Source organism: Gekko japonicus, unplaced genomic scaffold (assembly GCF_001447785.1).
Source record: "Gekko japonicus isolate JY-2015 unplaced genomic scaffold, Gekko_japonicus_V1.1 scaffold1491, whole genome shotgun sequence".
NCBI lineage: Eukaryota > Metazoa > Chordata > Lepidosauria > Squamata > Gekkonidae > Gekko > Gekko japonicus.
In genome coordinates, this window is record NW_015159755.1 from 277,274 (window position 1) to 291,756 (window position 14,483).

General features: G+C 48.8%; 1 protein-coding gene across 1 annotated transcript in view; it reads left to right on the top strand.

Moving 5' to 3' along the window:
* Window positions 1-14,483, top strand: part of LOC107105736 (adenylate kinase isoenzyme 5-like) — a 76,073-nt gene that overhangs the window by 58,243 nt on the left and 3,347 nt on the right. The window contains exons 8-10 of the mRNA XM_015405742.1: window positions 2,664-2,706; window positions 7,579-7,614; window positions 11,565-11,728. Coding sequence (XP_015261228.1) covers window positions 2,664-2,706; window positions 7,579-7,614; window positions 11,565-11,728 — 243 coding nt within the window. The remainder of the gene's footprint in view (window positions 1-2,663; window positions 2,707-7,578; window positions 7,615-11,564; window positions 11,729-14,483) is intronic.

Consider the following 14,483-nt stretch of genomic DNA (forward strand, 5'->3'; position numbering starts at 1 on the left):
ATAATGAGGAGAGCGATCAAAGATCCCCCAACCCAAAATGCACTTTGGTCCTAGGATTGCCCTATATATATAAGCTTTTTAATTTGAGGAGGCTTCCATGTGTGAAGGTTCCCTGTCCTCTGCTGCTGTGGACACAGAGACATTTGCGACAGAATGTCAGCATGGCGGTTGTCTCCACAATTCCCTTGCCTGAACTCCCAGGCCACCAGAGGGCTTTGTGTTTTAAAAAGCAGTAATTGACATACCTTGATAGCAGGGGTCGTTTCGCAGAAAAAGAAGTGCAGGAGCTCATTAGCATAACTCATTAGCATAACTTATTTGCATATGCCACACCCCCTGACATCACCGGAAGTGTGTCAGAAGGCAACACCCACCGCTCAGGCTCCACTGGACTGTTTTGGATTGCTAGCTATTGGGGGTGGGGAGACGTGCAGATCTGTCCTCGCAGAGGAGGGAGAGCTCGTACCTGAATAAAACTTGGTCTTAAAGGTGCCACTGGACTGTTTTGGACAAGGGAGCCGGGGTGGGGGGCTCTGCAACTTACCTGGCTGCTTCTTGCTCTGACTGAGGGCTGCTGGGAGCAGGGGGTGGGGCTTGTTGCATGTGCCCGCCCCCTGGGCTCTTTACTGCCAGAGCTGCGCTCCTGCAGGAAATGACCCCTGCTTAAGAAGTGTATTTTAACACTATAGTGATGTGTCAATTACCATTTTTTTACCCTGTCAACGCCCTCTGGTGATGCCAGGAGGGGACAGCAGCCACAGGGCACTAGTGGCACTGATGTGAGCAGGCCCTGAAAAAATTCCCACATCGGTGCAAACACGCTTTGGCAGCACTGAAAGGTACTCCCCAAAGAGGTTTAGGAAAGATTGCAGCGAGGCAAGTGGGGGGAAGCTGGAAGAAGAGGTGGAGGAGGAGGAGATTGGATTTTTATCCTGTCATTCACTACCCGAAGGAGTCTCAGAGCGGCTCACAATCTCCTTTCCCTTCCCCTCCCCACAACAGACACCCTGTGAGGTGGGTGGGGCTGAGAGAGCTCTCTCGAGGACGGCTCCTGAGAGAACAGCTCTGGAAGGACTTGTGACTGACCCAAGGTCACACCAGCAGCTGCATGTGGAGGAATGGGGAATCAGACCCGGTTCTCCCAAATTACAGTCTGCGCTCCTGACAACTACACCAAACTGCATGAATGCATGATGATGTCATGTGGATGCCTGGAAAAAGACCACTCCAAACATGAGTCACGGGTGAGAAAACCAGCTGTGTGGAGGCAGCCAGGGCTTCCCGGTGTATCAAAGGAGTCAAGATGTGTTGCTCTGAAGAAAAGCATTGCAAGATCTACGCAGGGTCTATGAGGTTCCAGTTTTAGTAGTCATTATCCCCAAGAAGTCATTCGGAGGATCTGAACCTGCAGTGTAGTCATGACTCCACAGGCAGTGTTTGTCAGCAGCCTTTCACCAAGGCAACAGCAACACAAGGTTTTGGAGCCGATTGCCTGCAGATTGGCATGAGGAAAAGAGGCTCAGCAGTGCAGCTTTGGGGTGGCAAAAGCAAAGAGGGCTATCTGGCAGGGTGTTTGGTGTAGTGGTTAAGTGCGTGGACTCTAATCTGGGAGAACCGGGTTTGATGCCCCACTCCTCCACTTGCAGCTGCTGGATGACCTTGGGCACGCCATAGTTCTGGCACAGCTGTTCTTGAAAAAGAGCAGTTTCTGTTGGAACTCTCTCAGCCCCCACCTACCTCACAGGGTGTCTGTTGTGGGGAGGAGGAGGGAAAGGAGTTTGTAAGCCGCTCTGAGACTCCCTTGGGTAGTGAAGGGCAGGGAATAAATCCAGTCTCTTCTCTTCTTCTTCTTCTCTCTGTGATTTGCGCCCATGGGGAATTTCTCACAGCTGTGCAGTCTCTCTGGTTCGGTTTATGCTTCTCTCCCTCTCCCAGCACTTGGCCGGACTTCCCTAGACGAAAGCGACAGCCGGCAATAGTTGCCACAGGAACCGCTTCCCCGAGGCATTGGCAATTTCCCCGGTAGATTGCCGGTTTCAAGACCTGTTTGCACAGCTCTGTGTTTTGACTTGGACGCTGTAGCTGGACCAGCGGGGTGTGTTTGTTTGCTTTGCAAAGATAAGTGTATGTATTTAGAGGCATGTAATTTCGGTGTGGTGTGCTAAGGTGTGTGCATGGGAGATTGGGGGGGGGGAATCGCTGCTGTTCTCTCCATAGCACTTGAACTGCCACAGCTTTGAGGAAGTCAGCACCCATCAGAGGAGAAAACAGTGAGATTTCAATCATCCCTTCATCTAAAGCAAAAACTGCATCCCAATTTTTACAGCTACACCATGAGTGGCCATGCTTATGGGTCATCCATGTTCCTAGTGAGGCAGTGTGTATTTTCCCCCCCCTCCACTTATTTAGAAGGGGAAAAAATAGAAATAACCTCACGGGAATATTTTTAAGGAGGAGGAGACGGTGCACAAGGTTCGGAAAGAGACCGGAACTGGAAATTACAAGAGCCCAACGATTTGAGATATCCCCCCCCCCCAGCCCTGAAAGAAGACATTGGAGCAATTTAGGAATCTAAATTTGCACTCTTACAAAATCTCCATTTTAGTGGCCTTACCAGACCCCTGGAGGCTTCAGTCTAACTAAGCCTTGTGTTTTGTTTCCAGGCTGAAGAGTTCCTCAGCTCAGATCTCCTCAAGATGTCAGCAGGTAAGTGACATCGCCTTACCCGTCTCCGCGCATTATGTGGGAGAACCATAATTTGGCCTACGAAAACAGCCACAAGAACTCTTCCCCCTTTACGCTGTTTATGCCCTGATTGTGACTGATTGCAGGTTGTATTTGTATGTTTTCTAATGGGAAACAGTGCACTGAGGGGCGGGGGGGGGGGAGATTAAATCCTTCCCCAGCACTGTGGTTCCAAACTATAATGCCTCCTTTGTACAGCTGCTGTGGAGTGTTAAAAAACATTAGGGGAATCTAATCACAGATTGCCCAGAGAATATGTAATTTATTAAGCTACAGCTAGGGGTTTTTCACATGGTTGAGTCATCACACGCAAACATAAATAAAATGAAATATCAAACAGTGCGTGCAAGTAAAACATGTTAAGTCCTATAACAGATTACATCTATTCACTTTTCACTAGCAGCTTTCTAGTCCTTACAGCTAACCAACCAAATCTGGCAAGTTTAGCTGTAACCTCAGGGCGCCTAGTTTCTAGGAGGTTCTTCAGTAATTGCATCTTTTGACTAGTTGAGGATAGAGTAGTTGTAGAGAGTGGGAGAATATCACGAAAGTGGCTATATGCCCTGCAGTCATATATAACATGCATTAAAGTTTCAATTCCGTCACTGCAACAGGGACATATACGATCAGCAAGGTTTTTTTTTTTTTTTAATTAAACCTCCCCTCTGTAACTGCTGACTGTTGAGTCATCACAAATTGATTTGGTCAGAAAAGTCACCCGAGTGGAATTATATTATCTTCTGAACGGTTTACCACGTGAGCTCAGTGGCAGAGCACATATTTTGCGCGCATAAGGCCACAGATCCTATTCCACCAGTGTTTCATCCTTCAGTGCTGACGACAACGATTAACGTTTGCTGGACTTTTCTGCCAACTGAGAAGAGCCCAAACGGTACTGTTTGTGCCTCACTTCACTTATGGGCAAAAACGTTAACCGGCAAACTCCTTCCATCTTTCAAAAAACAGAACACACAAACAAATCCAGAGGACTGCAGTGTTAGTCTGCTGTCACAAAAATAAACAAGAGTCTTGTGACACCTTAAAGACTAGCATTTTATTCCAGCAGATGCTTTTGTGGACTAGCACCCACTTCTTCAGATGTAACAAGTCGCTCTACTGTCATTTAGGTAGGAGGTGTGCGACAATTATCGCAGTCCATGAAATGTAAGAAGTACAGTGAGTGATTATATAACGTGGTTTTAATTGAGTATACCGTCTGTGTAATTTATTCAACTAAATGAATGAATATGCAGTTATGGTACGTTTCTTTCCTATTAGTATTCCTAGTAATATTTGCAGTAATGGTACACTTCTTTTCCATGCGTATTCCTGTCAATACTGAATGAGGAATAGCTCAAAAGCCTAATGAACATTGAAACCAAAACCAAATGGTCCAGCTATGGGCTGCTGTTAGTTCCAGTAGGGGGGGGAAAGACAGGTACAGTATTTTTTCCTTACTAGAGCTAACGGCAACCAAGACAGGCCATTGCTGATCAGGGAAATGGTCAGCCTTTGTTTCCTCAGCACTGCGTCCAAGTTGATATCAGGGTGCCTCACTAGCAACCTTTTGAGGCCGAAGGGCATGCCAGTATTTCTAGCTATGGAACCCCCGGCATCATTAGGGCTCCTGTTGGCAGCTCCCCCGTGTTGGTGCAGATGCTGTGGCATCACTTCTGGGGCCTATCCAGAAGTGATCTTACTGTGTCAGTGCAGCACTCTAGGATTCACCCAAAACTCTATGGTGAAACTAGAGTTTGGGGTGAATCTTAGAGCATCGCGTTGGCATGATGACGTCACTTCTGGCTTCACCCCAGAAGTGACGCTGCAGCAATGTTGTGACGTTTGCCTCCTGCTTCCCCAACTACCCTAGTCTTCTGCTGGGTGCCAGTCGCTGGCTGGCAACCCCAGGCATCATACAACTCTGGTTGACAGGAGCTCTCGAAGGTCTTGGGTCTTTCCACCTCCGCTGTCTGAGATCTTTTGATCTGGCATCTTCTGCATGCTTTACCGCTGAGCTCCAGACACCATTTCTTACAGCCAAGTCCTTGGGACACCTTTCTGTATTTCATTTGCATACCACGGCATTGAAACAGGAACACGCAGAGCTCTCGTGCAGACACACTGACAGTTTCCCAGGGCACACCGTTTCCCCAAGTAGCCAGCGTCTGGCTCAGTGGTGTAACTCCAGAAAGCTGTAATCAGGAGATATTTCAGTGCTGAACCTCTAGGCTGCAGACGCCCAACTTTATTTTTAGCTCCTGTGCTTCACTGTCATTAGGTTTCCATCTGTCCAGGTTTGCAAAAGTTCCCATGGATCTTCATGCAAGGCCCACTAGAACACGGCATGCCTTTTGCTATAGGTAGATCTAAAACAGTTATACAAGCTTTGCTTTGATTCAGCTTCATTGTAAGCCAGTCTGTGCCGAAGCTGACCGAGACAGTGGGGGAGTCACACAGTCGGCCCCGCCCAGGCTGATATGGTTGGATGTCAGCCCCAACCATGCTCTTTTCCTTGTAGCACTGCTGAATCACAGTGGTTCTGATAATGGGGTGGTGAATGCAAATGCAGTTCCGTGTATGGTCAGAGACACGTCTGTTGCCACTTCACACAGGCTATGGTTGAGCTCTGGGATGCAAGAGAAGTTCCTAGGTTGAGGCAGAGGTCATTTCGGGGGGGGATCGCGGGGGATCGCAGTTCCCCCGGGTGAGGTACGGGGACGGGGCACATGACGAAGCCCCGCCCCCTGCTTCCGGCCGCCCCGCTTCCGGCCCTCATTCAGCCAGGAGGAGGCAGGAGAAGAGGGAGGGTAAGTTGCTTCCTCCCTGCCTCTCCCCACCCCTGCCTGCCTGGGGCCAGGGAGGGCCTTTGCGGGGCTTCCTTGCACTCCCTAACCCTAACCCTAACCCTCATGGGGCTCGGCAGTGGAGCTGCAAGGCCGGCGGCGGCGGCCGGTACCGTTGGAGGCGGGGTGTGTGGCCTTATGACACACTTCCGGTGATGTCAGGGGGTGTGGCATATGCTAATGAGTTATGCTAATGAGTTTCCCTAGCTCTTTTTGTACAAAACGACCCCTGGGTTGAGGCTTCAAAATGAAGACCTGGATTTCAGTGAAAGGGCTTGGGGTGATGACATGAAAGGGTGCCGAGCAGGCCTGTAGGCAGGATTTTTTAAGTGGGGGGGGGCATTTAAATTTCTTAGGGGGTACTGGCTAATCGAATTAAAGGAATGCCCGGCTCCTTCCCCCCACCTGGCAGCACTCAGGGGCCCTGGGCTGAATGGGAAGTCAGGGGGCCTTGCCAGTAAGTCAGGGGGGCCTAGCCCCAAGATGCCCCCACTGTAGCTACGGGCCGGGTGCCGAATAACCATGCCTTGCTTACACATTTGGAATTGGGTGGTAGGTGCTCAAGTGGTTAAGACGCTGAACTGCAGGCTGTGGAAGGTCAGTTGTTCAGCAGTTCAAGACCCGAGTGTGCCGCATGACGGAGTGAGCTCCCGTCTCTAGTTCCAGCTCCTGCCAACCTAGCAGTTCGAAAGCAAGAAATTGCAAGTAGATAAATAGGTACCACTTCGGTGGGAAGGGAACAGCGTTCTGTGCGTCTTGGTGTTTAGTCATGCCGGCCACATGACCACGGAAATGTCTTCGGACAGCGCTGGCTCTTCGGCTTTGAAACAGAGATGAACACCGCAACTCTAGAGTCGGATTCGACTGGCTTTCGAGCAAGGGAACCTTTACCTTTACTTTACTAGGTCCCACGAAGTCTGAAGCCCTAGTTCATTTCTCTTTTTTTGGGGGGGGGGATAGCCAAAGCGCCGAGCATAGTTTGTGACCAATTCTGCTCCTCCCCACCATGCCACAGTAGTCCAAGTGCTCTTTTTGAAAATTCTGGTGCCTCTTGCAGAATGTCTCCGGTTACTGCAAAAAAAAATTTTTCATTTACAAAGCAAGCTGGCTGCTCTGTGTAAACGTTGTGTAAACTGCTTTGGGGGAATAAAGGTGGGATACAAATGAAGTAAATAAAATAATTTTAGCGGAAGGTACAGAAAGGTTCGTGCGCCTTGGTGTTTAGTCATGCCGGCCACATGACCACGGAAACGTCTTCGGGACAGCGCTGGCTCTTCGGCTTTGACACGGAGATGAGCACCGCAACCCTAGAGTCGGATCCGACTGGCTTTCGAGCAAGGGAACCTTGACCTTGACCTTTTGCAGAAAGATTAAGGCCAAATAAGGAGGTTGCAAGGCAAGAGGCCCTCTTCGAGCAGATCCAAGCGCCGTTTTCTGAAGGAGGCCGCTCTGAAATCCCTCCGGGCCCCGACTGAGGATGGAACCTTGGCCTGCCAGATGTTCCGTGAAACAGTTGAGGTCTGGCCTCTGCTGCCGCTTAGTGACCGTATCCATGGCAACCTATGTTGAGCCCCGACCACAAGGCCCGGCCTAGCTGAGTGGCAGCTGTGGAGGGCGGGAGGGCAGAGGCTTGAAAAGCGAAAATGTTCTGAGCCAATAACCAGGGAGCAGAGAAGAGCGAAGGAGCTGGAGACGTCGGAAAGATGGGCGCGCAGTGCTCCTGCATGGATGACTCCACCATGAAAGCCGGCAAAGGTTTGCCTCGGGCCTTGTCTGTTCGGGACCTCCCAGTCTGGTTTATGCTTCAGTTAACGGTGCTTCAGAGTAGCCGAGGCTTCTTCGGGGCAGTGTCCTTCTTCAAGAATTAGGAAGGCCGCTTAATGCTTTCCTTCCTGCTGACGTCCCTAAGAGAGGTCCAGTAAACATCCACAGGCTTCCTTTCCTCCCCCACACCTAACCTGTTTTTCTTTTTTTCCCCCTTCTCTTGCAGAAAAACTGAAGAACCACAAAATCATCTTTGTCGTAGGTAAGCAGAAGTTTGGTTTTCGGCCGCAGACTCCCTTGTTTGCTTGCACAAAGAGTACTTTTATAACACTTTGGATGACTTTTTGAAGAAAAATACTCTATTTCGGGGGGGGCCTTGTTTGCTTGCACAAGAGTACTTTTATAACACTTTGGATGACTTTTTGAAGAAAAATACTCTATTTCGGGGGGCCCCAAAAAAGAGTCTAATGGGGATGAGAATGGATCGTGGATAGAACGTGAGTCCTGCTGGATCGGACAAGTGCTGCCAACCTCTAAGAAGGGTCAATCAACAAATATATACACTGCAAAACCCAGTCAATTTACATCCTTTTTGCACAATCAACCCCAAACGGGAGTTTCTGTTCATAATTGATGTTTGTTGCTGGTCCATTAAGCAGCTGACATTCATAGACGGAGCGCTCCTGTCAGCCTTGAGAAAGACGTCCATGAATGTCAGCTGCTTAATGGGCCTTTTGTAGGACCAGCAACGAACATCAATTTAAACTTCAATGTAACCACAAAAGGAAACTTCCCCCTTTAGAAGACTTTCAAGCAAGGAGAAGCAGGGGTACAATTCTAGAAACTCCCGTTGGGGTTGATTGTGTAAAAAGGATGTAAATTGACTGGTAGCTATTAGATTGTACAAACTGATTATTATTGTTGATATTGCATGTAATGAATATATTTATTATTTTTTTGTCAATTTTTTTTTTATTTAGGATATAAACATTCATAATCAACATTAAATTTTTTACATTTGTCCCTTTCATACCCTACCCACCTCCCTTTCCCCCTCCCTAATATATGGCTTCCCACAGTGCTTCGACCTCCTGCCCATCTCTTTATTAATTTTTACAACAACCATTTTCTTTTTGTAATTCACTAGGTAACTATTATTTCACTATAGTGATTATTTTTTAACTTATCCTATCTCCCAAGCATTCTATGATTAATAATTATTAACTGTTTTAGAATATTATGAATAATACACAATGCACTTTATAAGATGGAACATATAGAACACTTTAACTTACCAAAAAAAGGTTTTTGCAGCGTATATATTTGTTGATTGACTCTTCTAACACTGCAGCTCGAGTTTCTACAACCGCTAAGAAGGGCCTGGGGAGCTCTCAAAATTACAACTGATCTCCATACTCCAGAGATCAGTTGCCTTGGAGAAAATGGCTGCTTCGGAGGGTGGACTCTGTGGCATTGTATCCCACAGAAATCCCTCCTCTCCCCAAAGCCCTCCCCAGATTCTTCCCCCAAATCTCCAACCATTTCCCAGGTTGGAGTTGGCAACCCTAGATCAGACCGAGGAGCCACCTAGCCCAGCATCCTTCTGTTTCCAGTCGTAGCCAGCCAGGAATCTCTCATGCCAGGCCTTCCCCTGATGTTGGTCCCCCAACCAATGTTCCCTCTAAGCTGCGGAGTCTTGTGAGCAAAAATTCTACTTTGTGAGCTCCTGGCATTAAAACCGTGAGCAGGTGATCTGGCTGCAGCATAAAATCAGTTTGCTCTGGGGCCATCCTTCCTGAGCGAAGACAAAAATCTGTGAGCTGGAGGCTAAAAATCTGTGAGCTGGCTCACACTAACTCAGCTTAGAGGGAACACTGCCCCCAACTGCTGGTATTCAAAGGTATTCTGCCTTTGAACATGGAGGTTCCCTTTCTCTCATGTAGCATGATAAGCATTGATAAGCAATGACCTTCACGAAATTGTCCTAGCTTCTTTTTAAAAGCCATCTAAGCCACTGCTCAATGTGGTCTCTTGTGACAGCGTCTTCCGTAAGCCAGCTTTGCAAAAAGCGTCGCCTTTGGTTTGTCCTGAGTTTGTTACCGATCCATTTATATGGGTGACTGTTGAGTTCGAGTATTACAAGAGAGAAAGAAAAATGAAAATGAGAAGTTGAAAACCATGCTTCCCCCAAGCCAGTTTGGTGTAGTGGTTAAGTGCGCGGAGTGTAATCTGGGAGAACCGGATTTGATTCCCCACTCCTCCTCTTGCACCTGCTGGATGACCTTGGGCAAGCCATAGTTCTGGCATAGCTGTTCTTGAAAAAGAGCAGTTTCTGTCAGAGCTCTCTCAGCCTCACCTACCTCACAGGGTGTCTGTTGTGGGGAGGGGAAGGGAAAGGAGTTTGTAAGCCGCTCTGAGACTCCTTCGGGTAGTGAAGGGTGGGAAATAAATCCAATCGTCTCCTCCTCCTCCTCCTCCTCCTCCTCCTCTTCTATCAGTTCTGCCCTCTCTTTATTTATTTTTTTGCTGTCAAGTCACAGCTGACTTATGGAGACCCTGGAGGGTTTCCAAGGCAAGAGACATTCAGAGGTGGTTTGCCATCGCTTGCCTCCGCATCACGACCCTGGTTTCCCTTGGAGGTCTCCCATCCAAATATTGACCAGGGCCAACCTTCCTTACCTTCCAAGATGTTATGAGATCAAGCTAATTTGGGCTATCTGTATCAGGGTCTGCCCTCTTAGGAGGGGCTTTTGAGTTAAATGGCTTGCTGTTTTAATTTTTTAAAATGTATCATTAATTTTAAAATATTTAATTTTGAAATATTTTAGTTTTATCTTCTACTGGATTTAAATATCTTTGTGATCTGCCTTGAGTCTTCTTGGAGAAAGGCAGAGTAACAGCTGTAAGGGAAACAAAGTTTGAGTCCAGTGGCACCTTTAAGACCAACAAAGTTTTATTACAGGGTATAAGCTTTTGTGTGCATGCGCACTTCTTCAGATACATTGAAACAGAAGTCACCAGCCATTACATGTAGGGTGTTGCCAGGAAGGGTTAATTAGAGTCAAGATGCGTAAGTAAGTGGGCAATAAATATAGCTAAGATAGGATTAAGGCAATTGGTAAAACCTATGAATACCAGCATATTAGTATATAGCAGGAGTCATTTCCTACGGGAGCGCACAGGGGCGAAGCTCTGGCAGTAAGGAGCCCAGGGGGCGGGCACATGCAACAAGCCCCACCCCCTGCTCCCAGCAGCCCTCAGTTGGGCTACGAGGAGCAAGAAGCAGCCAGGTAAGTTGCAGAGCCGCCACCCCCCCAGGTACAAGCTCTCCCTCCTCTGTGAAGGCAGATCTGTGTGTCCCCCCCCATAGCTAGCAATCCAAAACAGTCCAGTGGCACCTTTAAGACCAAGTTTTATTCAGGTACAAGCTCTCCCTCCTCTGTGAGGGCAGATCTGTGTGTCCCCCCCCCCCAAAAAAGCTAGCAATCCAAAACAGTCCAGTGGAGCCTGAGTGGTGGGTGTTGCCTTCTGACACACTTCCGGTGATGCCAGGGGGTGTGGCATATGCAAATAAGTTATGCTAATGAGTTATGCTAATGAGCTCCTCCACCACTTTTTCTACGAAAGTACCCCTGGTATATAGCATAATAAAAGAGTTTGCAAACAGATGGGAGAACGGTATGACATTAGCCTGCTTATACCTAGAATAAAACTTTGTTGGTCTTAGAGATATCACTGGACTCAAACTTTGTTCTGCTGCTTCAAACCAACACAGCTACCCACTGGAAGCTGTGAGTGAGTAAGTTGAATAGGAGAGGCCTAGACAGGTTACACTGGAAGAAGAAGAAGAAGGAGAGAAGAGATTGGATCTATACCCCGCCCTTCACTTGGAGTCTCAGAGCGGCTTACAAACTCCTTTCCCTTCCCCTCCCCACAACAGACACCCTGTGAGGTGGGTGGGGCTGAGAGAACTCTGACACAAACTGCTCTTTTCCAAGGACAGCTGTGCCAGAGCTTGTGACTGACCCAAGGTCACATCAGCAGGTGCAAGTGGAGGAGTGGGGAATCGAACCCGGTTCTCCCAGATTAGAGTCCGCACACTTAACCACTACACCAAACACCAAACATCAGTGCCCTAGATAGAATAGCCGTGTTTCCCCCTCAAGCATCATCTTTGCTAGCTCTATGTCAAATTCCTCATTTTCATTGCAGGGGGGCCTGGCTCGGGAAAGGGGACCCAATGTGAGAGGATCGTGCAGAAGTATGGCTACACCCACCTGTCCACTGGAGACCTCTTGAGGGCAGAGGTCGGCTCTGGCTCAGAGAGGGGGAAGAAGCTATCCGCCATCATGGAGAAGGGAGAGTTAGTTCCCTTGGTGAGTTCGGGGTGAGAATGAATGGATTCTCCTCATACGGGCAAGGCCCGAGCATTGCGGTGGGGTAAACGAGACGCTTGGGCTGCAAGCCTATTACAGTGATATGGTCTCTGTATGAGTTCAGAAAGAAAATAAACGTCTGTCTTTCTCAGGGCTTTTTTGGTAGAAAAAGCCCAGCAGGAACTCATTAGCATAATAGGCCACACCCAACAGCCAAAACTCATTAGCATATTAGGCCACACCCTGACAGCACACCTCATTAGCATATTAGGCCGCAGCCCCGTGTTGCCAGAAGTGTGGTCATCCAGCCACACCCACTTTTTGCTTCTTATTCTGTTTACCTTGTTTGTTGTCCAAACCCATGGCCCTTTTTTTGTAGCAGGGACTCCTTTGCATGTTAGGCCACACACGACTACTGTAGCCAATCCGAATGAGTTTCTGCTGTTGGGCGTGGCCGGTTATGCTAATGAGTTACTGCTGGGCGTGGCCAACTCAGGAGCCAGCCGGAACTCTGTTCCTGTGCGTTCCTGCCCCAAAATAGCCCTGGTTTTTCTTTCCCGGTTGAGCACCTGTTTCACGTGCAGAAAGCTACAGGACCCCTTCCTAAAAACATAAGATGTGCCCAGCTGGATGAGTTCAGTGGTCTATCTAGTCTGGCATCCTGTTTCACTCAGTGGCCACCCAGTTACTGTAGAGGTCCAACAACAGAGCATAGAGGCCAAGGCCTTTCCCTGATGTTGCCTCTTGGCACTGTATTAAGAGATTCGGTGTGGAAATTTCCTTTAGTTAACATGACCGGTAGCCCCACTGATGGACCTAGCCTCCATAAATCACTTTTAACGCCCTCTGCACTAGCGGTCATCATTATATCCACTGCCAGTGAATTCTACAATATAATCAGGTGTTGAGTGGGGAAGGACTTCCTTTCGCCCCTCCCAGAGGTCATTTCGGGGGGGATCGCGGGGGAACGCAGTTCCCCCGGGTGAGGTACCGGGGGGCGGGGCACATGACGAAGCCCCGCCCCCTGCTTCCGGCCGCCCCGCTTCCGGCCCTCATTCAGCCAGGAGGAGGCAGGAGAAGAGGGAGGGTAAGTTGCTTCCTCCCTGCCTCTCCCCACCCCTGCCTGCCTGGGGCCAGGGAGGGCCTTCGCGGGGCTTCCTTGCACTCCCGCCGGCCTTGCAGGTCCACCGCCGGCAGTGGAGCTGCAAGGCCGGCACCGGCGGCCGGGACCGTTGGGGGCGGGGTGTGTGGCCTTATGACACATTTCCGGTGATGTCAGGAGGTGTGGCCTTATGACACACTTCCGGTGATGTCAGGGGGTGTGGCATATGCTAATGAGTTATGCTAATGAGTTCCCCTAGCTCTTTTTCTACGAAATGACCCCTGGCCCCTCCTGAATTTATTGCCCATGGCATCAGCTTCATTGTGTTCCCCGGTTCTAGTATCGTGGGAGAGGGAGAAACAGGTCTTTCCATCCACTTTCTCCAGCCCATGCATAATTTTATAAACCTCTGTCTGTCTCCCCTCAGTCACCTTCATTCTGTTGAGGAGAGGGTGATGTGGGTTAAACGCATGTAGAAACCACTGAGACCGATGTAGTGATCAGCATGGTTTACTGGACACAACAACAAGACAAAGACTTAACGGCCGGCTGGCCAACTATATACACACTTGGGGACGCCCCCCTAGGTCCCGTTGGTGGGTTTGAATCTCCCGCCATGGTCCCATTGGTTCCTCAGTGGAGAAACTAGGAGCCTAGTCCCCATTGCTCTTGCAGAGTCAAGCTCTGGGGTATTCGCTGGCCCCTGGTGGCGGTCAGCGGACATAACAGAGGGTGTGGGTAATAAATTGAGTCTGAACTTCCTGAGACTCCAGAAGGACATTGCAGAGCTGTAAAACGTACAGAGGAGGGCAACCAAGGCTGGAGCACCTTCCCTATGAGGGGACGACTAAGGGGTGACATGACAGAGGTTTATAAAATTATGCATGGAGTGGAGAGGGCTGGCAAAAAGAATTTCTTCTCCCTCTCAAGGGCATCCATTGAAGCGAATGGGCAGTAGGTTCAGGGCAGACGAAAGGAAATACTACTTTACAGAGCGAGTGGTTAAAATGCGGAATTTGCTGCCGTAGGATGTAGTGACGGCCACAGGAATAAACAGCTTTAAAAGGAGATTAGACAGATTTATGGAGGATGTCTATCAATGGCTACTAGCCATGGTGACTGTGGGGAACCTCCACATTCAGAGGCACTAATCTGCTGAATCCCAGAGCCAGGAGGCACCATCAGGGGAAGGCCTCAGCCTCGGCGCCCTGTTATTAGCCCTTCAGAGGAACTGGTTGGCTGCTGTGTGAGACAGGATGATGGACTATATTGGTCTGATCCAGCAGGGCTCTTCTTATGTTCTTGTGACTAAATAAATAAATAAATAGACTAAATCTTTAGAATAAAGTCCATCTAGGAAACTGCAGAGTCCGTCTAGGAAAAGTTGCTCCATCCCCTTCATCTTCTTGCTTGCCCTCAGCTGAACTTTGTCCTGTTCTGCAGTATCTTTTATGAGATGCAGTGACCAGAATTGCACACAGTATTCCAAATGAGTCCTCTTCATAGACCTATATGGGGGCATTACAAGATTGATGGTTTTATTTTCACTTCCATTCCCAATAATTCCCAGCATGCAGATGGCCTTTTTCATCCTTGTTGCAAACCAGGTCTGCATTTTCATCAAGCTGTCCACTACAACCCCCAAATCTCTTT